This window comes from Pundamilia nyererei, unplaced genomic scaffold, assembly GCF_000239375.1.
Source record: "Pundamilia nyererei isolate P.nyererei 1_Seehausen unplaced genomic scaffold, PunNye1.0 scaffold00301, whole genome shotgun sequence".
Classification (NCBI taxonomy): domain Eukaryota; kingdom Metazoa; phylum Chordata; class Actinopteri; order Cichliformes; family Cichlidae; genus Pundamilia; species Pundamilia nyererei.
Genome location: NW_005187702.1, coordinates 383,015 through 405,090, shown reverse-complemented (window position 1 = coordinate 405,090; position 22,076 = coordinate 383,015). Strand labels below are relative to the sequence as shown.

General features: G+C 38.4%; 1 protein-coding gene across 1 annotated transcript; it reads left to right on the top strand.

Annotated features, from left to right (window-relative positions):
• Positions 1-3,675: 3,675 nt before the first annotated feature.
• Positions 3,676-16,225, top strand: tes (testis derived transcript (3 LIM domains)). Its single transcript, XM_005751146.1, has 7 exons — positions 3,676-3,900; positions 8,149-8,234; positions 10,467-10,989; positions 11,948-12,607; positions 13,851-14,066; positions 14,208-14,366; positions 15,452-16,225. The coding sequence occupies exons 1-7, from the start codon at positions 3,874-3,876 to the stop codon at positions 15,641-15,643; spliced, it is 1,863 nt and encodes a 620-aa protein (XP_005751203.1). The 5' UTR covers positions 3,676-3,873; the 3' UTR covers positions 15,644-16,225.
• The last annotated feature ends 5,851 nt before the right edge of the window (positions 16,226-22,076 follow it).

Below are 22,076 nucleotides of genomic sequence, written 5' to 3'. Positions count from 1 at the left end.
GCAAACTTAATGATGGTGTTGGAACCATCAGCAGGTCTGCAGTCGTGGGTGAAGAGGGAGTAGAGGAAAGGGCTCATCACACAGCCTTGTGGTACACCGGTGTTCATCGTGATTGTAGATGAGCAGCGGTTATCCAGCCGGACATGTTGGGGGCGGTTGGTCAGGAAGTCCAGTAACCAGTTGCAGATGAGGGAACTGATGCCCAGGTCTGTCAGTTCCCTGATGAGTTGTGAGGGGTGGATTGTATTGAATGCTGAACTGAAGTCTATAAACAGCATTCTGGCGTAGGTGTTGTTGTTGTTGTTGTTTATAATATGCAAATAGAGGTGATGCTCAGCAGATTTTGCTAACTTTTGATGGAGCGAGGATAGCTGTTTCCACAGATTTATTTAACCTGTGGGTGTTTATGATATAAACTGGCAAAAATTTATTTAATCAAACACTAAGACATCATTATCAGAATACACGGCTTTAATTTTGCTATGAATTTTTTTTAAATTTATGACTTTATTGTTGAATAATATATTTATACAACCATATTTAGTCACTGCATCCTCATTGCTTTTCCCCATTTTATTGTTTGAAAAACAAAAACGGTACTTTATGTGAAATAGACAGATTATTTGGATGAAAAAACAATGAAACATTAATAAATCATAATCCCCTATTAGCTGGTATTGAATGGCTGGCTTAAATGCTGTTTACAGCTCAGGAAGGAATCTCATTGTTCAACACAAAGCAGTGTTCTGAGCTTCCTCTCTCTTACTGGTGGAGCAGCTCCACAGATGAACTGCATCAATGAGCTAAATTCAAACCAGCTGCCTGGACACATGTACTGTGAACCCTGCATGTCAATAAAAATATTTCCAGACATGAGATAACTTGTTTTGTAATGGTACAAAAACTTTACATCTGGCGTTTTAGCAGGTGTGAGGCATTAAGAAAAAGACACCTACCAAATGTTAGTTGAATTTTCCCTGTGAAGACAGGAGGCATCAAAATCATTTTTTTTAATATGCTGGGCATCAATACCCAGCTTTTGTCTTGTTTTCTTCCCTTACAACAGTCACCTTTAGTGGATGTAGTTCTTGGGAATGTTGACCTATTGAGGAGTAAGTATTGAACAGCTAAGACATTTGACAATTTGAAATGCCTTTAAAATTCCAGCATTCTAGCATCTTGGATTCCTTCTTAATGCCTGATTTAAAAGATATCTATGACATACTTGGGAATTTAAGAATTGAAAGGAAATTTACAAGGTAGCAAAGTAACGTTACTCACTAATGCCACCTCCCTCCATTGGCTGTCTTCTGTCTGCTATCTACAAGTTTTTCCTATGCAACCAAGCTGATAAGCTAAGTGCAGAGGAAAAATAAACAGTAAAAAGCATCTGCAGAATTCACACAGACTTACAAAAACAAAGCAGGCAGTATCTTTGATCCATGTGTCTGTTAAAGTTTCCTTGAACTGAACTTAGCCCCTACCAAAGTTTAGAGAGATAATAAGTGCATGAAATGTGAACTATACAAAAGAGTGTAAAATCTGTTGAGGTCACAGTGATGCAGCACTTTGAGAGTGTACAGCTTCCTTATTCTTGCGTGTTTGGGTGGGGGGAGCTGAAAATCAGCATGGGAGGGTAAGTCCTTCCATGCATCCATACAGTTATCTGTAGGGTGAAAGGTGGGGCACACTCATTTGAACTTTTTAACTTTAGTTACTCTCTCATTTTATGTGTGTGATTTTTAAAAAGTATTATAGTTGGTGTATTCTGGTTCAGGGTCACTTTTAAGTGACCCACTTTCCATCTTGGAGTCACATTTAACAGCATGTCTTCGGACATGATGCGATTTTATTAGGGTTTGGATGCAGCGATTGAATGACGACATCCACTAAAACAGTTGCCTGAGAGTTTACAGGCATACCAGAAAGCATAGATCAGACATCACAGGGAATGAGAGCATCGGCGAAAAAGCTGCATCAAAACACGGTTCTTTAACAGTTAACACGACAGATCAAGTGGCCGGGTGTGACAGTGCTGCTTCCACTAAACCAACACACAGGAAGTTGATAACGACTATTGTTTCCTGTCACTGAGTCAAAACTGCAGCTGTTTCGGTTCAAACCACAAACATTAGTTCAAAACACGGACCAGCTGTAGTCTGCGGACAACGAGTCCTAAGATTATTTCAGTTGCTATATGTGATTAAAAATTAATTTTCTTGTCTTGTCACAAACAAATTACCACACCGTTATCAGTGTATAATTAGATAATTTAATAATTTAGAATGTATTTACACATAAAGATGAGGGTCGGAGGAGGGGGGGAAAGGTTCGGAGGAAAAACCGCAACTGCAGCAGGTTGAATGTGTCAAATACACTCACATCCTTTGTTAGGTAAAGACACGCCCTGTTGTTTCCTGGTTGGCTACCCTGTCCTCCAGTACCTCTTTTTTGTACTCTTATTGGTTAAGACGGAAAATCTGCCAAAACGGAAGTCCCGCCCTGTTCAAACATCAATGAAAAGTGTACGGGACCTCCCGAGTGAAAGTAAAGTCAAGCTAGAAAGAAAAGAAAGAAGAGATGAGGCAAGTCCGGAAGTAATGAAAGTGTTTTTTTCACAGTAAAAGCGCCAGATGAGCCCAAATTGTTGGAAAAGATTAAATAACTGCAGTGTCGTGACTAGTTAACACCAGGCTCCAAGTAAGATAGTTAAAGCAGGTCTTTCCATCACAGTGTATCTTTTATATGTCTTTGAGGATTATAAATTGATAGTATACTAATTTTGACCAATAATAAGCATACCCAAGTGTTTACAGGTGTTTACAATAAATACTGTTTTGGTTAATTAATGTGATTACTGTGCCCATGTTTACTATTTCATGCCAAAATAAATATATAGTCAACAGAACCAATTATTATTTGTTCAATACCTCATTTTCACTATCTTGGGTTCTGTGATGAAGCAGCCTCATCAATCTTTAAAAGTAAATATTTTTGTTGTGTTTTCCTTTTAAAGTCCTTTCTGAGACCACTTTTTTTGGTTTTACGTCTTTGTTGCTTTGGAGTGCCAGAATGAAATTAATATATACATTGTTAAATAATTATCTGAATGTGTCATTAATTCATTAAGATGGAACTGTCACTTCAGCAGTTAAGCGCAGTGACAGTTTGATTTGTTTGTCTAAAAACACAGATCCCCAGGCTAATTTTAAAATTTCAGATCACATCTTAATATTTTCACATGGAAAACTAGTGAATGGACTACATTGCTTATTTCAGACCAGCACTGGCCACGCCCCAAAATTAGGTAATAATTTTAATAAACATGAGCGCAAGAGAGAGGAAGACACTCTACAATGAGCTGAAACATTCGCTTCTTATTAATTCCTGCATATACAATTTTCATCATTCATATTGTGTCATTTTGTATGTCCCTCGTGATTTCATCGCCCCCTTCACTCTGGCATGTGCCACTGCAGTAATTTTAGTGGCCACCCCTATGAAAAAATCCTAGAGGCTCCCCTAGAGTTTAAAACAAAAAGTCAATTTGTAATTTATCACATAGATTTTGAAAATACATGCACAAGTATTTAAATACTTCATCATACTGACACAAATAAGACCCGACTCATTAGTGGGCAACGTACGTTTTATTTTGAAATGCCCAAACGGAAACTATCGACTTGATTCCGGCGAAGTTATCACCTGTGCGGAGTAGAAGCAGGACCCCCAAAGGGAAATCAGTGAGGGCAGCAGGATTTGTTTTACATTTTTCCGGCACATTCTCCCCGTTGTCTGTGTTTGGATTCGACAGTTGTTGTTTTTTTTTTTTACGAGAAGCACGTCTGGAATAAGAAAACGTTGAACACAAAAATGGAAATAGAGAGGGAGCTAAAGAAGGTAAGCTTTGCCCCCGTGTTCTTCGTAGATATCTCGCACAGTTCGGGGAACGCCCTTAAGGTGTGCAGAGCAAGGGACAGGTGGCAGAAAAGTTACAGTACTGCAGGTTATTTTACAGTTTAAGTTTCGGTTTTAATTTCGAGATATTAATGGTCTTTATTTATGGTTTTTTTTTTTTCAATTAAAAATCCACTTAGTTCGCTTAAATACGCTTATTTCACATCATTGGGTAGTTGATATTGCTGGAACAAACTCACGTCGATCGGTTTACAAACTTGGAAAACATAGGTCGCGCCCTTTTTAGTTACTTCCCTTTCAGAATAAGTTCCGATGTAAGAAACTGCGTTTGAAATGTGACAAAGTCTCACTCTGCGTATCAGCCAAACCCCCAACCTCTGTAACTTAATAGCGGAACAGCTTGACCCATTAACGTACCCATTTTACGTACAAAGTCGTCCTCCTTGTTCAGGGTTTTGATACTGTATTAATCCGCGGTGCTCAGCGTCCTCGGCTCTCTATTAAGTGGAACAAATCACTATGACAGTAAAATGCAAACCAGCTGTGATAGTTAATTTGTCCATAAGTAAATGTTGCCGTTACAGCTGCCGAATTGAGTGTTGAACTGTCAGCAGGGTTTCAAGAATATTAAGGCTCATGTCACTCATAATGCACTTGAGACTGTAAGCCAGATGCATCAAAATCTAATGTTTTTTAAATAGAGTTTGGCCATCCAAGGGAGAAGACAAAAGTTAAGAGTCAGGACAGGCAGGAAACCTTTTTACAGTACACGCTTTGTCTAGTGAATAGTCATTCATTCATCATCATGGATCACTGTAGATACTCGTTGTTGGCATTCACTAGATTCCTCTTATGCACCCCTTCTCCTTAGTTTACTAATGGTCCATAGATAATCTGTATAAATAATTCTGTTCGAGGAATCCAGGTTTATGTAGTGAATACACATGAATATCAACCAGTCAGCATTTTCCATAGAAGCTATTATAACCTCTTAAGTAGTTTAGGAAAAGAAAAATGCATTTTAACATCTGTTAAAGCTTTTGTAGTTATCAGAATCAAACTATATGGATTATTATTATTATTGTTGATATTTATTATGGTTATTGACAAGTTTATACACAAACAAGGATTGTGTTTTGGTGGCATGGTGCAAAAACATTGGTACTGTACTGTTAATTTATGCTACTAAGTTAACTTGAGCTTTGGGGGATCTTTGCACAGACCTGCAGAGATTTGGTAGCAGTGAAGGTGGTTACACAGACTGGTGGTTTGTTTTGTATGAGTTATTAAGCTGCAATTTAATGTCTTCAGCCACTTGTAAAAATATGGTTTACATTTTTCCTGCATTAAATTTCAGAGCTTTCAGCTTCACTCTGAAAAATTGACTAAGAGTGAGAATTTTACAGGGACAAACTGTTTCAGTGAAGATGAGGGAATCCTCTCCTTAAATAGGTCTGAGCAGCTGGATAACCCAGACAGACAGTCTGACATCTGCCTGTAATCCCTGGGGGAGATCAGCCTGCCACCGCTGCAGGATTTCTGTCTGCGGGAGGCTGCAAGTTCACAGAGATGCTGCTGTGATCTGTGTTGCGCTTGTTCAGGAAACGTTATCATTGTGTTTAGGTGATATTATACTCAATTAAGGTGCTGCATTCTACTTAACAGAACGTCTGACGTAATAGGCTGTGACTATAGGGTCGCGGCGTACAGCATTACCATTCTGCTGACTCTTAGAAGTCTGTGGAGGTCTGGCTAGGTTTATTTCTTACCTAAACGCCTAAACCATCATTAAAGCTTTCATATGACTTTGTGGTAGAAATAGAACCACACCAAAGGATTTCTCTGTTTGTTTAAATCCTGCAGTGATTACAGTGTTATGAACTGAATTTCAGTTCAAGCCAGTGAATCATGAAACCAATTAAATCTTTGTCTAAAACAGCAGTAAGCGAACTGAAAAATAGTAATATTTTTTATGACCGTATTCCACCTTTACAGAGGAAAGTTTGCCTTAAAAATAGAAAAAGTTGTTCATAAATTTAAGGGTGGTTTGACTGAAACTTCCTTGACACCGTCTGTTATTTAAAGCATTAGAAACAAGATGTATACATGTAAGTAATTGAACATTCTTTTTAAAAATATGTGTTTTACATATCTTACATCATCTTCATGATGTTACAGAAACTGTGTCCAGCGTCTGAAAGTAGCTGGTCAGCTCCAGCTAAAGCGACTACTTCCTTGCCACTGGCCTGCAGCTCTGCCCTTCTCCAGTAAAGTGACTCATGAACTATGACTCACTGGACCTGAATCATAGACTTTGTGTCTAAGCTGGCTTGTAGCAAAAGTGTTGTCATCAAAATTAATCACCCCACAGGCTTAGTCATGAAACAAAGTCATTGATTAACTTGAAGTGTGAATCCAGATGGTGCAGCTGCCTTCCAGGGAAGCATGTATACATGCTGAATGAGCTCTGCCAAAAACAGTCGTCCTCCCTATGCTTGAGATAAATATTTAGGCTTCAACCACTTAGCCTGTCCGCCCTTAAAGCATACCGATAAACGTTTGCATTTGCAAAGTTGAAAATGATGTTTTAGTTGGTAGTGTAAAATGACATTTTAAATAATTTGTTCTTTTGTCTCAAAGTTCAAGTACTTTCTGCAAGAGCCTGAACATCTTTGTAGTACCATCTGAAACCCCCTGAGAATCAAGGACTGGAAGTTAGCAATGGATGCCTGCACACCTTTTGTTTACTTTTTCATAATTCAGGTTAAACTTTTTATTTAGACAACACTGCCTTCCACAAATATTTCTGCATCAGTATTAAAATGCAAGTAAAATCATACACAGTCCTACCCCAAAAGAATTATGCTTAATTACACAGGAACTCTCATCTTCCCTAGTTCCCTGTGACAGGCTACTCCAGGCTGCTCCTTAAGTTCTGTTTAAGCTGCTCATTGCAAAAGACACAGGAGGCGAGTACATCTTACAGTTTAACTAAGATTTACTGATGTGTTTGGTACTTTCTAGGACCATGCTGGAACAACTTATAATTGGGCTTCTTAACATCTCCCAGAGGACAAACGTCTCATTCTGGAAATTGTGGTGAATGTTAAAAGTCTGGCATCAAAGCTTCACTTTTTAACAGGAGCCACTGTCTGTCTGCATTTCTCACTCATGTACACATTAAGCCATTAGGATGGTTTGCGACCATATATAGGCAACTATTCAATAACACTAAGAGGCTGGTGGGATCCCATCAGGCACCCTGCTGTCAAGAGATATTTTTGACCCAAAAAGACATTCTCTGCTGAGGAATGCAGACAGACAGTGACTGCTGTTTAAAAGTGAAACTTGCAACAATTTCCAGAGTGAGACTTAATTCCCCTGGGAGATTTTAAAAAGCCCAATTTAAGTTGTTCCAATGTGATTTATGGTGGTACTACAAAGTAGCAAAACGTAAATCTCATTTAAGCTGCTCCTGCTCTGTCTTCAGTAGGAATCCCTCTGCAGTGGGATCTACAATCTTCCAAGACCTGAAGTGGGCGTCCAACATAGACAAAATGATCAAAAGGCCCAACAGAGGATGTCTTTCCTGTGTTAGTTCAGGAAGTTCAATCTGCCTCAGGCACTGTTGATCAAAATGTACTCTGCAATACTTAAGTCTGTTCTATGCACATCAATCATCAAACGGACAGTTGGGACTGCAGAAAAAAAAAAAAAGATTGGCGCAGATTTTCTCTCCATTCAGGATTTCAAGACAAATTCAGAATCAGACAAACATCATACCCTGGACACAACAGGTTCCAACTCCTCCCCTCTGATAGGCATTACAGAGCACTGTACACCAAAACAACCCATTTGTTGTAAATATCTATGTACTTTATTTATTCATATAATATGCTGTCACATTCCCATATAAGTAGACACTTATTTGTTTCTTATTCTTTCACAAGTTGTTCCAACATCGTTGCACTCTGATCTCTTTGCAACAATGCAAATATAAATATGTTAAACATGTTATTGTCTCTGTCATGTTGCTATTGTCTGTTTGTCTGTCCTGTTATTTAAATAATAAATGTATGTGTACATATACTTGGCCAGTGAAGCTTATTCTGATTCTTCTCCCACAAGTATCATCATAAACTTTTTCCCTCATTTAAATACCGTGTTTTGCTCAATAGAAAACAAAACACTGACAGTATGTGTCATTTCCTTTGTGTGCTTTATTTACAGGTGACGCTTGGCCATGAGTTTGGTGCTGGAGCTGCCTGTTTGAAATGCAAGGACAAGTGTGAGGGCTTTGAGCTGCATTTCTGGAGGTTTGAACAGTTCCTCTGCACATCATCACAGTTTCACAAGTTTCCTTTTCTTTGCTTCCTGTGTCCAAATTGCTGATTAAAGAGTGAGTCGCTGTTGTCTTGAGCAAAGCTGTGAACTCTTCAGTACGACTTTAGTTTAACAAAAATAAACAAACAAAAAATAGTGTTTAGTAAGGTTCAGTCAACAAACACCATATTTTAGTGCTTTTTGGGCTGAATGATAATAAACAAAATATACCTCCTTATTTTCATGCAATGGGTAAGATGTCTTAGGCAGTAGGCTGCCATTTTCAGTAAACTTGGCAGGAGTATATCTCTTGTATGTCTCTTTCTGATAATTATTCTTTCTGATAATAATAATTCTGATCATTAGTGTTTGACTTCTGAAATGCTTTTCTTGCATTGAAGGATAATATATTTCCTTTGAAATGGAGTTGTTCACCCTTGAGAACTGCAGGCAGCGTATTATTTATAGTGGATGGTAGGTGACACGCCTGCTAACAGACAGGAGTAAGAGCCTGCGCTGAAGATAAGCGCTGGTGTGGTCATGGTCAGCATTTTAGTCATCTACAAGAAATAATTACTGCTTTAGCTGTATCCCATGTTTGCAACATTTTCAGTGCTTTATGTGCTGTTGGAAAACAATGAAAGCAGCATTGCTCTTGTAAAAGCTGCCAAAGTTCTTTGATAAAACACTTTTACCTCATAACAACAAAGAACTTGCTGATTATTTTTGTTGTTGGTTTACTTTGGCATTTATTAAACTCTCTCAGATCCAAACTAACATGTTAAAACACATCGGCACAGCAAAAACTCCAGAAACTATTCTTTGTAATGTAGAATCTACTGTTTTAGTCAAATGAGATGGGTGGCTTTGGAAATGAGCAGTTTCTTTCTTTGTTTGACTTATATAGTAGAAATGACATACTGTTTGTTAGCTGTTGAAATACTGGTAATTATAATATTTACTCAGAGCTTAACTTTGAAGCTTAGTTTATTGTTGAGCTTGCAGTGCAGGAGGGCAGTAAATAGAGATGGAGCTGCATGAGATGGTAATTGTAGTAAGAGGAGAAATGCAGACTCTTTACAAAAATTTTGATGCAATATTAAGCTATATTTATATAAAATATTTACTTTCCTCCTGTATCTTATGTAGAAATATATCACTATATATTTTAAAACTCAACTCAGTAATGTTGAATACCATTATGAATCAGAGCAGTCATTTAAAAAAGCATGCTTATTCTGCATGACAACAACATTTCACTCATTGACCCAGTCTGTCAACTTCCCAGCTTGCTTAATTAAAAGGATTCCTATAGCAGCAGGAGCCATCGGCCTAATGGGAACATGCTGTTCTTGAGAATAGAATTTAGTCTAATGCGGCCGGGGCTGAATTTTCAGGCAAAGTTTTTATCATAATTCTATGAAGACGCTATAATTAAAGGTTGTCACCTGCCCTCTAAAGCCACAAGTTAGTTTTGATTGTAGAGCCTGTCATAATCATTTATTATAGTTATACAGTGTTTTTGTAAATATAAAGTTAATGGGTCTTAAACAATCAAGCTAGGTAAACATAATCTAAACAAAACAAAACTCGATTGTAAGTCATTTCACTTTGTGTGTCAGAGGGTTGCTGTATAATAATACAGCAACCCTCTGACACTTTTTGTTGGTTTGTTGCAACACTGATGAAAATACCTTTCATTTTCTTTAAAATATGTTATTTATCCCAAAGTTGAGAAGCTCTTTTTCTTCATCAGTTTTAAAATGAAGTTAAAAAAACATAAAGAAAAGAGAAGATTTTTCTATTTCGGTGTTACAGAGTTTTCATCTGGTTACCTATGAGTATTGCTACAACGTATTGCCTATTCCACTAAAATTCTGAAGGCCTGTTTGGGCTGGAGCATGCCTTCTAGTTACAAATTATGTCATAGTCATATCAAAAGATGTGTTGAGGCATGATAAAAATGCCAGTAGTTCAGTTTTAACACAGAACTTATTGTGTTGGTATAATGGCGTCGGAGTTTTTATTTAATATTCTAAAAATAGAGGGAGGTGAATGAAGTGAGGATTTATTCAAATTTATCAAATATACCAGCTATAAAGAAGAATATGTAGTAAAAAAACTGAGACATTGCTTGTTTAGTTTGAATAAAGCAATGGTAATTTATTAGTATCAAGGTTTAAAAAGTCAAAGTCCTGAACATTTTGTTAAATTCTTCTTTGCAGAAAGATATGCCGAAACTGCAAATGTGGCCTCACAGAGCATGATGTGGCGATGAACTCGGAGGAGAACAAGAAGGTAGGCAAGCTGTTTGAGGACACCAAGTACACCGGCCTCATCGCCAAGCTGAAGACGGATGGGATCCCCAGCTACCAGGGCAACATGGTGACCATCACTTTGCCTAGCCCTGCCACTGCTTACACGGTACCACCCAGTGCGACCTCTACTGTTGTGCCCCCTTCTGCCAGAGCCGGCTCTGTGTCGTCGTCTGCCACAGCTGGTTCTGTGTCCCCGTCTGCCACAGCTGGTTCTGTAGCCTCAGCTGGAGCCTCTGCAGGTTCGACAGGCATTGGGGTTCAGGGTCATGCTCGGGTTCAGCCTGTACCAGCCAGTGCCACACCAGTCAGGGCTAGCAAAGTGCCAGTCACTGTCAGTGCCACATCAGCCAATGTAGTGCCAGTTCCTAAAGATGTACCAATGAAGACTGTCACCTATGAGTGGGCACCACCAGTGGCTAACAAGTACCTGGTAAGAGTTCATATTAGTTAGAAAATAACTTTTCAAGTCTAAATTGAGTTGGTTTTTTTTGTTTTTTCATTCCCCACCCTCCTAAAACCCCCAAAAAGCATTTAAGCATTATCATATGGTAAAGGATTCATTGGTATAAAAAAATTAACATATTAATAGATAATATTCCTGCCTTGGTCAGGAAGTATTGCATCATTTAAGATTTGGTAATAGGCAAAAACACATGAACCATAGATCGATGTAGGTGTAGTCAACTAAAAAAGTCAACCTCTTCCTTTATGACACTTTCCTGTAACCTTGTGCTTGTCTCCAAAGTGAAATTTAAGGCAAGATGTTACCATTTTAACACACTGGAGTGTAGATGGTTAGAATTAGACTTCCTGGCATTGTTCAGGTGCACAGAGAAAGACGACCTTGAAGGGGAGATTAGCCGAATCATTTTTGTTTGTTTATGCCTCCTAAAGTTCAAGGTATTAGAAAACCCTTGGCTAGCTACTGCATAACAGAAGGTCTGCACATTTGATGTCACTGAATCAACAGTTTTTTGTTTGTTTGTTTTTGTTTAGGTCTTTTTTTTGTTTAAAAGGTCTGTTTCTTCTCAGTAGCAATTTCTTTCAGAAATATGTTACAAAATGTTGTTTTATTCAGTTGTCTTAAATGTGTGGCGGGGACTTTTGAAGCACTGGTGATTACAGTAAAGAGGATGTCATTTTTAATGCCAGCATCTCTCACCACCACATTAATCTTATGTTTGACATTAATTCAACTTTCTCGTCTTTTGCTTAGTCTGTTTTTGTATCTGTCCCATGTATTCCTTGTCTTCTCACTAAAAAACAAAACTTCACTTTCTTTCTGGTTAGTCTATATCTAATCTGTCTCTCTGATCTTCTTCTGGTTGTCCTTCACATTTTTCTTCATTCCCTCTGAGGTGACTCTTTTATTGTCTGTCTCTCTGTAGGCTGTGCGTTATATTGAGTTGCTCCCACCAGAGAAACGCCCAGTGGTTGGTACAGAGGGAGCTGCTTACCGTCGGCAGCAGATGGCCCGACAGCTACCTGAACATGACCAGGACCCGTCCAGGTGTCATGAGCTGAGCCCTGCTGAGGTCAAGCTGATGCAGCAATACGTTCGCAAGTACAAGGATGAAGCCCTGGGGGTTGGAGATGTCATGCTGCCTGAAGAGATGGCTCTGGTTCAGGCAGGAGGGCTGGGTGGATCTAGTGTTGGGGTTGGAGGGGCACCTAGTGCAGGAGGGGCTGAGTTTGGACCTAGAGGTGGTGCTGCTGTTGGGAGTATTGGTGGGGGTGGAGTTGCTGGCTATAAACCAGAGGCTGGGGTTGCTGGAGTTGGATTTGGTTCAGGGCCTGGAGCTGCAGGACCTGGTGTTGGGGCTGGAGCTGGTGGTGGTTTTGGACCTGCAGCTGGTGGAGTTGGAGCTGGTCGTGGTTTTGGACCTGCAGCTGGTGGAGCTGGAGCTGGTGGTGGACCACTTTCAGGGCCTGGCGTTGGACCATCTGCAGGCTTTGGACCAGCTGGAGGAGCCATGGGTACTACTGCCACCGCTGGAGCCATGAGTGTCCCTGGAGGTCAGCAAGCTGGACTACCACAACAGAACTTTGTAAGTTTTTTCCCCCCCCCTCAGTTCACTGACCGTCTGCACTAAAGTTAAATTAAATAAAAATGTTTATGGTAAACACATGACATGTCACACTATAACAGATGGGAGGAAAACATACAAAGCAAAAAAAATCCTCACTCACAGTTTTGCATAATACAAGATGAAAGTCTTTACCAATAGAACAAATTCCAAGAACACAATGATATGTTTGACATCTAGTTAATAGATGGAGACAATAATTTTAAGAGGAACTTTATTTAAAAAAAAAAAATATTATTTTAATATCATGAATAAAATAAAACATGGTCAGAATACCTGTTCCCTTCCTATCTTCTAGCATACCCTCAAACGGGGGAATTACACATGTTGTAGTTTCATTTAGTGGTTTTCTAGTTTATTTCCTGTGTGTAAGTCAAACTTAGTTTCATAATATATTTTTCCTTTGGTCAGCCACACTCCTCTTACAGTTGCCCTAGGGCTCATTGGGAAGCCCGATCAACACTTATATAAACCCTTGAAATTACATAGCGTCTACTTGTGACCTTCACATCTCATAAGAGTTGGACCCACTCCACCCTGCAATGCAAATCACCTATATACACACCTTTATAATATAATGTTTCTATAATTTCACATTTCCTTCCCTTTCTGCTCATCCCATTCATCTGGAAACCCTTTGATGTCTTAAGCTTAGAAATCATGCACAAAATGTTTCTTTAAAGATGTGATGAATTGCTGGTAATATATGAAAAATAGATTTTTAATAGAATATGTAAATAGCCATAGTTCAAGTTAATACATTTGACTAAGTTCAAATCTTAACTTTTGTATGACTTGGTTTATTTATCAGTTTTCAGTCATTTCCAAACTTAACACTAGGTGGAGCCATAGACCAACCATCCCATTTGAGGATGCTGGGTTCTTATTTAATGCAGTACTGTTTTTCTTATCATTACCATGTGCAGTTAATTCTTTTTGTGGATTTTTATTTCATCCTGCTTTCAATTTTACTACAATTCATGTAAAATAAAAACAAACCCAACAACATTCAAAGAGCAAAGTTACCATTGATGGAAACTTGTTATGAAATACTGTGCAGTGATAGTTTGTTCAAATCAAATATTTAGGAAAGGATGTAACAAACTATTCTGATTTTTTTTCTCCTATATAATAAAATATCAATAGAATATATTTTCATAATGAACTATACAGCTGTACCAATGTACTGTATTTTCCCTTAAAGTCATGCCATCAGTGCCAGCAGCCCATGCGTAAGGGTGAGCCAGCTGTCTATGCTGAGCGGGCCGGTTATGACAAGATGTGGCACCCAGCATGCTTCGTCTGCTGTACCTGTAACGAACTGCTGGTGGACATGATCTACTTCTGGAAGAAAGGCAAGATGTACTGTGGACGGCACTATGGAGACAGCGAGAAGCCACGATGTGGAGGCTGTGATGAGGTGAGATGAGGATATGATCATTTGCTTCTCTTTTGATTTTGGTTAAAAAAAATTGCATTACATACACATCTGTGTGACCATTCATAGCTGAGAGTTTGTTAGCACCGTTGATGCTACATTCTGATGCATGTCTGTTTACAGCTGATCTTCAGTAACGAGTACACTCAGGCTGAGGGCCAGAACTGGCATCTGAAGCATTTCTGCTGTTTTGAATGTGACTGCATTCTGGCTGGAGAGACGTATGTTATGGAGAATGACAAGCCTGTCTGCAAGCCCTGCTACATGACGAACTATGCTGTGGTAAGTCTTTGTTGCTCTGGGTTTCTTTCTTTAATTGGCTCATTGGTTTAAATACACCAATGATCCATAACATTATGACCTCTCAGAGATGCATGTGATGGTCTGGGATACAGTAGAACATAAGTGGGTAGTCTGTTTGCGTAATCAACATTTTGAATATGGCCACTAGTCAGCAAGTCTGATATGCAGAGGCTACAGCTCATTATATACAATACTATAAGAATAATTATGGTGCTGATGTCTTGGGGTACCTTTGAAGTTCTAGGTAGAAGGTCATATTGTTTTGGCTGATTAGTGCAATTGAGCTTGAAGGATTTGTTAGCAGGGAGCTGTAGCCATACCAAAATTCAGATTCTTGAGTGCATATTTTTGGCTTTAAACCCCCTAATGAGCTCTAACAAGAACAACAACATCTTATATTGGACGCCACAGTGGAATGTTATGGTTTGATCTAAAAAGCAGATGTTTAAAACAGAAGATTGTCACATTTCACTCTGATCACTCTCTTTTGGAGGCCATTATAACACACCAACAATGATTATAGCATTTTACTTGTTACCAAAGCAAATTACTTAGTGATTCTTAGGGCTTCGTGCAAAATCGTCTCACCCAAGTCAAACTTTGTGAAAAATTGATGGGGGAATATATGCTGGCCACCCTAAGCCAAGAATGTGAAGCGCTCGGTGTGTGTTTACTGTGTTTTTTTCCAACATAATCCACAGCAAAGCTTATGTTGTCATATAACCAAATACTTGCCTTTGCTTGTAAGAGTTGAGGAATCTCTTTTTTGTTTGAGATAGTAATTACACTGTGCTGCCAAGCATTTTTTAAAAGTTTTTAAACGAAACATATTTCAACGTGTCAGGTATTAATTAGGCACCATGAGGACACCTTATAGTTTAAACCACATACATACATAGTTTGACTGCAGTGGAGGCTAAAGCTGTTAGGGGAAGAAACTACATAGAAATAATATAGAAACTTGAAGAGTTTGAATAATAATTTTAAAATGAATTGTGGAAAACCTAGATATCTGAAACTTAACTTAAAAAAACTTGACATCATTATTTCCTACCTCTTGCCAGAAATGCTCATCTTGCCAGAATGCAGTAGAGCCTGAGGCCCAGAGGGTTTCCTATGGTGATTATCACTGGCATGCCGAGCCACAGTGCTTCAAGTGCTCCGGCTGCTCCAAATGCCTGATTGGCCAGCGCTTCATGGCAGTGAAGAACTTCCTGTTCTGCTCTGTGGAGTGCAAGAAGAAAATCATGGCTTAAAGGGCAAAGACAAGTCCTTCATCTTCTTCATGATCACTTGCGAAACCAGGAATCGTACAGAGAGAACACTGGTACAGGTGCAATAGTCTGTTATGGTTCTTTTAACAGAAATAGTGCCTGATCTCTGTAGTATGGAGATCTACTGTAACAGTGAAACCGTTTGAATTCAGGTACTTATTGTAAGTCCAGAAAGATCGCAGCACTGATATATCTTGTAGTCTCAGATAGTTTAAAAAAAAAGGGGGTTTCCACTTTTTTCCAGCCTTAAATTTCTTGTTTGCTTTTCTTGCACTGTTATTATTTACAGATGAGATTTCTTTCTTGTTAAACCTGTGACCACTAACCTATTGCTGGGTTTTTGTTTGTTTTGTTGTTGTTTTTTGCCACCTTTTTACTACTTTATATAAAAACTACTGACATTCCCTTTCCATGCACCAACGTTACTGTCAGTGTTAGCCAGATTTGAGGCTGGTTGAAAGTAAATAATCAATGTAATATCAAACTTGCAGTCTGTAGCTAAATTTGAAGTTTTGATGAATTAAATTTGTGCTTTCAACGAGACATTAAAAGTAAATTCTTCCATCTCTGTCTACAAATGGCATATACTGTCTTGTTTTATTGTCAGCCAGCAATGTTATATCATAGTATTTTCATACTTGTGTCAAGGCAACAAGGTGTTGCAAATAGCTCCTTGTTAGTTTATTTGTGGTATTAAAAACAGGTTTTTCTAAAATTACTTCTCTCACATACAACAAAATGCTAAAATGGTTAAATTCCTGCCTTTCAAGGTCTTAATAGGATCTCTACAAATATAGTTACAGCTTTAACCTTTGATTGTTCTGCTGTTTCTTCTATTTGGATGACCTTGGATTACAAAACTATTGGATGACAACAATTGAAGAGCACTTTGTTGTTACGGAGTTTAGACTTTAATGTGGCTCTTTTCAGATTATCCATCTGTTCCATGCTCTTGATCACAGTATCTCAGGAGCACCTTGAAGGAGGTTTTGTCACATTTAATACAATGCTTTCTTGGATACAAGGAATGTTGAGGCAACTTGAAGCTATCTCAATAGTTTATGAGAAATGAAAATCCCACAAATGTCTCAAAGGATACAGTAATAAAGTGTTTACACAAATGAACTGCAGCTTGACTGGTTGTCAGAGGCATTAAGCTTTTAGGAGATAAAAATATCCCCAGAAACTCTCGTTTGGAGTGACTTCATACCTTACACTGAATCTCAGACGTGCTTTGTTTGTTCACCTCCTACTGTTATAGGAAAAAAAGCAGTTTAACCAAAGTATCCAGGCTGCAATGCCCAGAGGTTTTTGCATTATACTTATCTTGTCATGGAAGGGACCTCAGCACCAGGGATTAAAGTGAGCTGAAACTATCTGGAATGACATTGTGAAACCTTCAATTAACCAGCAATTAAATCAGATAGGCAGGGTCAAACTAGTCAAACTAGTTCATTTTAATGTGCTGCTGCCTGGTGTTTCTTCCCGTGTTGGCATGGAGACGCTTGCTCAGTAATGAGAATATAATAACATCATTTGTTATCACTGTGATGCATTCGTAGTATAGAAAGTTGCAGTACTTCAGCCATCTAGCGGCACAGAAGAACAGCATGCATAAATGGAGTAAAGTATTTTTAAGTGGCAGATAACAAATATCAAAAAACACAAACTGTTTCTTGTCACACAACTTGTATGCTAGATTATGTACTGTTGCTGTTTTGCCTACATTGAGGGAAAAAATTTTAATTTTAAAGATGAGATATAATGTTCAAAGGTAAGGGCTGCTCTCAAAGTAGAATTTTACACAATGGAATTTTAAAGCCTACATGCAATGGCCCATTTTTTTTAGAGCTTTTATGTCAGATGTTGGATCTATGTGTTACTGAATTATGTTTTTGTGAGAGGTCTTGCGAAACTATGTGATGTATAATAATTATACGTTATTTAAAGAATGCAGGAAAATGTACTAGGAAGTTTGGTACAGCTTAGTGAAGGCTAAACTGGTTAGGGTGACGCTCACCGTGATGTTGGACTGGTGCAGAGCAGGGTGTGTTGTTCAGTGTTACATTAACCAGTAGCAGACATAAATGTATCTTTAAGGTTATGTTTATTAGATTTACTCACCAAATGCTTCCTTTTATACTAGTTTTAACGTCTGGGGATGGAAATCGGCTATATAGCTTGTTAAACATCTGCTTATATTGTTGAACTGGGAACCAGGGAGAAAAGGATAGTGTATGACTATATGACTGACCTGGACTGAAAATCGGTGGCAGCAGGTCTTCAGAGTGGTCGATCCAAATTTTAAACTTTTGGTTCAAATCATTGATGACACGTATGGAGGAGGTCAGGAGATGGTGCTTACAGCTATTTGTAAATGTCTAGTGCTGCATTTTAACGAGTGGTGTTGGGGATCTTGTCAAAATTGATGGGATTATGAACACAGAAAAGAACAGTCAGAGTTTGCACCACCATTCACTGGAAAGCCTCTGATTGACAATAGGTTCATTTTTCAGTGTGACAATGATCCCTATAACACACTGCAAATGCAGTAAAAGCATATCTCAGTCATGGCTTGGTCTCCCCGTGAGCATGGACCTCAACAGTATAAAGTAGACATGGGTGGCTCAAGACTTTTGCACACTCCTGTTTCTCAGCACTTGTCAAAGGTGCATGCAAATGTTCTGTGTAGTCAGTCAGATGAGACATTGATCAGTGTGTTCAGTTTTGTTTGTGAGTGGCTCTAAAGCTTTATCCCAACTGCATTACAATACATTTTCTGAAATTTATGTGTGAAAATAGCTTTGTACAGCCACATTCTCAAAATTACAGGTTGATCTTTGAAACGTTAAATCATCACAGTGACTCAATAAATGCATCATTAATGCTGCTTACCATAAATTGCCAACTACAGTGATGCTTTTTCTGTGTGAAAAGGATCTTTTAGATTTATTGTCTTGGCCTCGTGTAACTTCCAGCATGGTTTCAAGTACCTGTGGATGCAGATTTACTCCTGATGAAGATACTGTAAAGGTGTTGTCACTATTCCACACTACACATGTGCTATACACTAAATGCTACAGTATGCAGAGCGTGATCAGTGTACACAAATATTTAGGAACAGTATTTATCCGCTGTAGGAGAACCAGTATGCAATCCAAATACAGCTCACTTTAACTCCTACAGGACCGATGTTGCTCTCTCTGATGAATCACCTGTTACTCTCTGGGAAGTCAGTGGTAGGTTGGCCATGATGGAAAAAACACCACTGAGGGGCTTGTATTTTCATTTACAATATGGAAAGTGTGCACAATTCAAGGAAGTGCCATTTCTGAGGAGGCCCATTGTCTTAAATGGCAGTCGGCCCAGAACTGTGCTGTTATTTCCCCCCTTTCAGCCACAACTCTACCAGTCTTCATGTGACTGAATTGCCTGGCCAGGGTCACACATTCATTACCTCTTTCCAACATCTTCCCGTGACCTTGTTCTGATTTTCTCATTTCAGAGATTCCTTCCATGGCCACTTCTTCTGTCATAGGAAGTCAGGTCATTGTTGGCATTTCACTGAAGTGTTGATCAAGTTTTGTTTTACGTGGTATCTTGAGTAAGGAAACAGTTAAAACTGTAAGAAGCAGAAAAAAAGGGGACAAGTCACCTTCCTGTAATACGTACAGGATGGAACTTGAATGTGATTTTTTTTATTTTTTTTTATTTTTTTTTATTTTTAAATAAATAACTGAATTTACATGGTGCTGTCACCAGAATTTGTATTAGTCAGTCTGTGTATAGAACCAGCTGCAGTATACTTTAATAAAAACGTTTGTGTCTCTATAATAACACATTTGTGTGTTGGAGTATATGTTTAAAAGCTGTTGTCTAGTTGAAGAATAGTTTTGACTCAGGTCTGATTTCCATAATTCAGACTGATTACTTACAGATAATAAATCCTCAAATGCATGAATGTAGGGCAGCATCTATGTCTATCCAATATGCAAACAGTAAGTCATATTCATATGAGGAGACATACAAGATTGCATCAAGATGAGATTTTATGAGCTTCTTGGAATTGGAGTTTTCTGTTTGTGTAGTTTTTCACCATAGTAGAGCGGTGAGGAGAAACACATGGAAAGCACCAGAGACTGTTTGCAACGGAGTCTATGCATAGATTACATTTCTTCAGTTTCACAAATCGGCATTCTGTAGAATATACTCTAGAGTAATGCTTGAGTCCAGTGGCAAATGCAAATAAGCGGGCTCAAGTTTAACATCTCTAATTACTGTAAGGAAGCACCTGCAGTATTTCCATGGAGCCACTTCCATAGCTTATCACAAGCCTTCAAATGGAGCTCTTGTAAATGTTTTCCTTAGCTCAGTTAGATAACCCATACTCACTCTGTTTTTGTTCTCCAGAAAAATTATTCGGAGATATATTCAGATGAAATCTTCCCGATTACATCCATATTTTTAATTTCACACCTCAGCTGCACTGGCAACAAACCTTGAAGTCAAATCCAAGTTCCACTGCCTCATAAACTAAAATTAAGGGAGGAACTATATGAAATGTCAACGAGAAAAACACAAAAAGAAAAAATAAGCGCCTTAAACACAACACAGGATCTAGACTAACTGTGTCGTTTCACAGATGCCCATCTGGATGAATACCACATCTCAGACAAGTGCTGCTTCTCGTGAGTTTTTTCTTTGAGAGCTAACTGGGACTGCCCCAAATGCGCTGAGGTGAGAGCACCTGAAGATCATCTGATCTCACATTCTTTAGTTCATGTCGTGACTGCAAAATAAAAACCAGTCATTAAACTTAAGGATATGTTTGAGGTAGCAGTTTCTGTATGCAAAACATTTGTTATAACTATGATAAAGAATTTGAGAAGATGTGGAAAGAAGAGACATGCAGAGATACACTTTGATACTTTTTTTTTCACTGAACTTTTGGAAAAAATATTGTAAGGATATTAAAAATGAGAATGTGAGACCTTCATACTTCCTATTTAAAAAAGAACATCCAGTTGTGGATAATTCAGGTTGAACCCAGACATACTGCACACAGGAATCTTAAAGCTGAAGATGAGCAGAAAAAGCAGCCAGGGCAGGCATTTTAACCCAGATGGTATAAATGCCAGATACATGAAACTTCGATAACTCACCACCCACATTCCTCCTATGAGGAGGGAGCCAGTGAGCAGGAGTGATTCAGTTTAATGGAATGTCATTATAAAGCAGGCCTGGCATTACAGGCTAACAGCAGCCAACAGGAGCAGTCATGTTTAATCGTAGCATCAGACAAGTTATGTTCATGTGTGGCTCACAAACTCAGACTTCAGTTGAGATTCATTTCACCTTTGCCATTATTGTAGTACAAAAACACAAGATTAAAGGATAACAGGAAATCTGCTTATCCACAAAGGTTATGAGATATCTGCCATTATCCTTGCTAATATGCGTAATAAATAAATCTCATTTAAAAGAAACTATGTTCCATTAAACTAACAAAACAGCACTGATCCTGAATAGGGATTATTTCCATATAATCCATCCAATCCATTTGAGAAAGTAGGTCAAATAATTGGGGAATTGTCAAGCCTGAGTATTTAGTGGCTCGTTGAAGCTAAGACATCCATCTTATTTTTATTTTCCATCCCCAGTTATAGTCATTGCTCTCTTATCTGATCATCCAACCTACAAATCTTCTTTAGTATCTTTGCCACCTTCCATCTGCCCTCTCCATATCCGTCCTTCTTTTTAACCTCTCTCCTGTAGTCTATCTGAATATTATACAGATCATTACCATCTTCTCCATAACACATTTTGTAATCAACTTTCAACGTCTTCCTCGTTTTTAAAGTGCTAGAAGCCTCACAGGGTTATTTTGGTGTGAATTACACATGCACAGATACTTCCAGATTCACAAGTTATATGTATGGCTCACATGGTTCTTCTTCATGCTAAAATCATCCTTAGCAGAGATCCCAGTTGTGATCAGTCTCACTGAACCTGTTCACCGGGGTGTCAACATTCTGACACTATATGAAGGTAATGCAAACAAAGGTAAACAAAAAACAACCATTCAGCTCCAATATGCTTTCTTTGTATAGCTGCTTAGCTATGTTTTGTAGTTACATATTGTTAAGCATTGTGACTTACATGATTTTATCTATGAATGCAATTAAAATTGAAGTAGAATATAGAGTTCACTGGTACTACTGAACATTTTAGAAGCTCTTACAAATAATAGAACGAAAGACAGGAAAGGGGGAAAAGAAGAAAAGGATGCCTAGGTGAGAAGGAACAAAGATAAACGTCTAAACCATTCCTAAAATTAGGCATTTTTCTCCCAAAGGACATTTTAAGAGACATTTATGGGCTAACATTAGAACCAGTCAGTTTTTTGTTGTTTCCA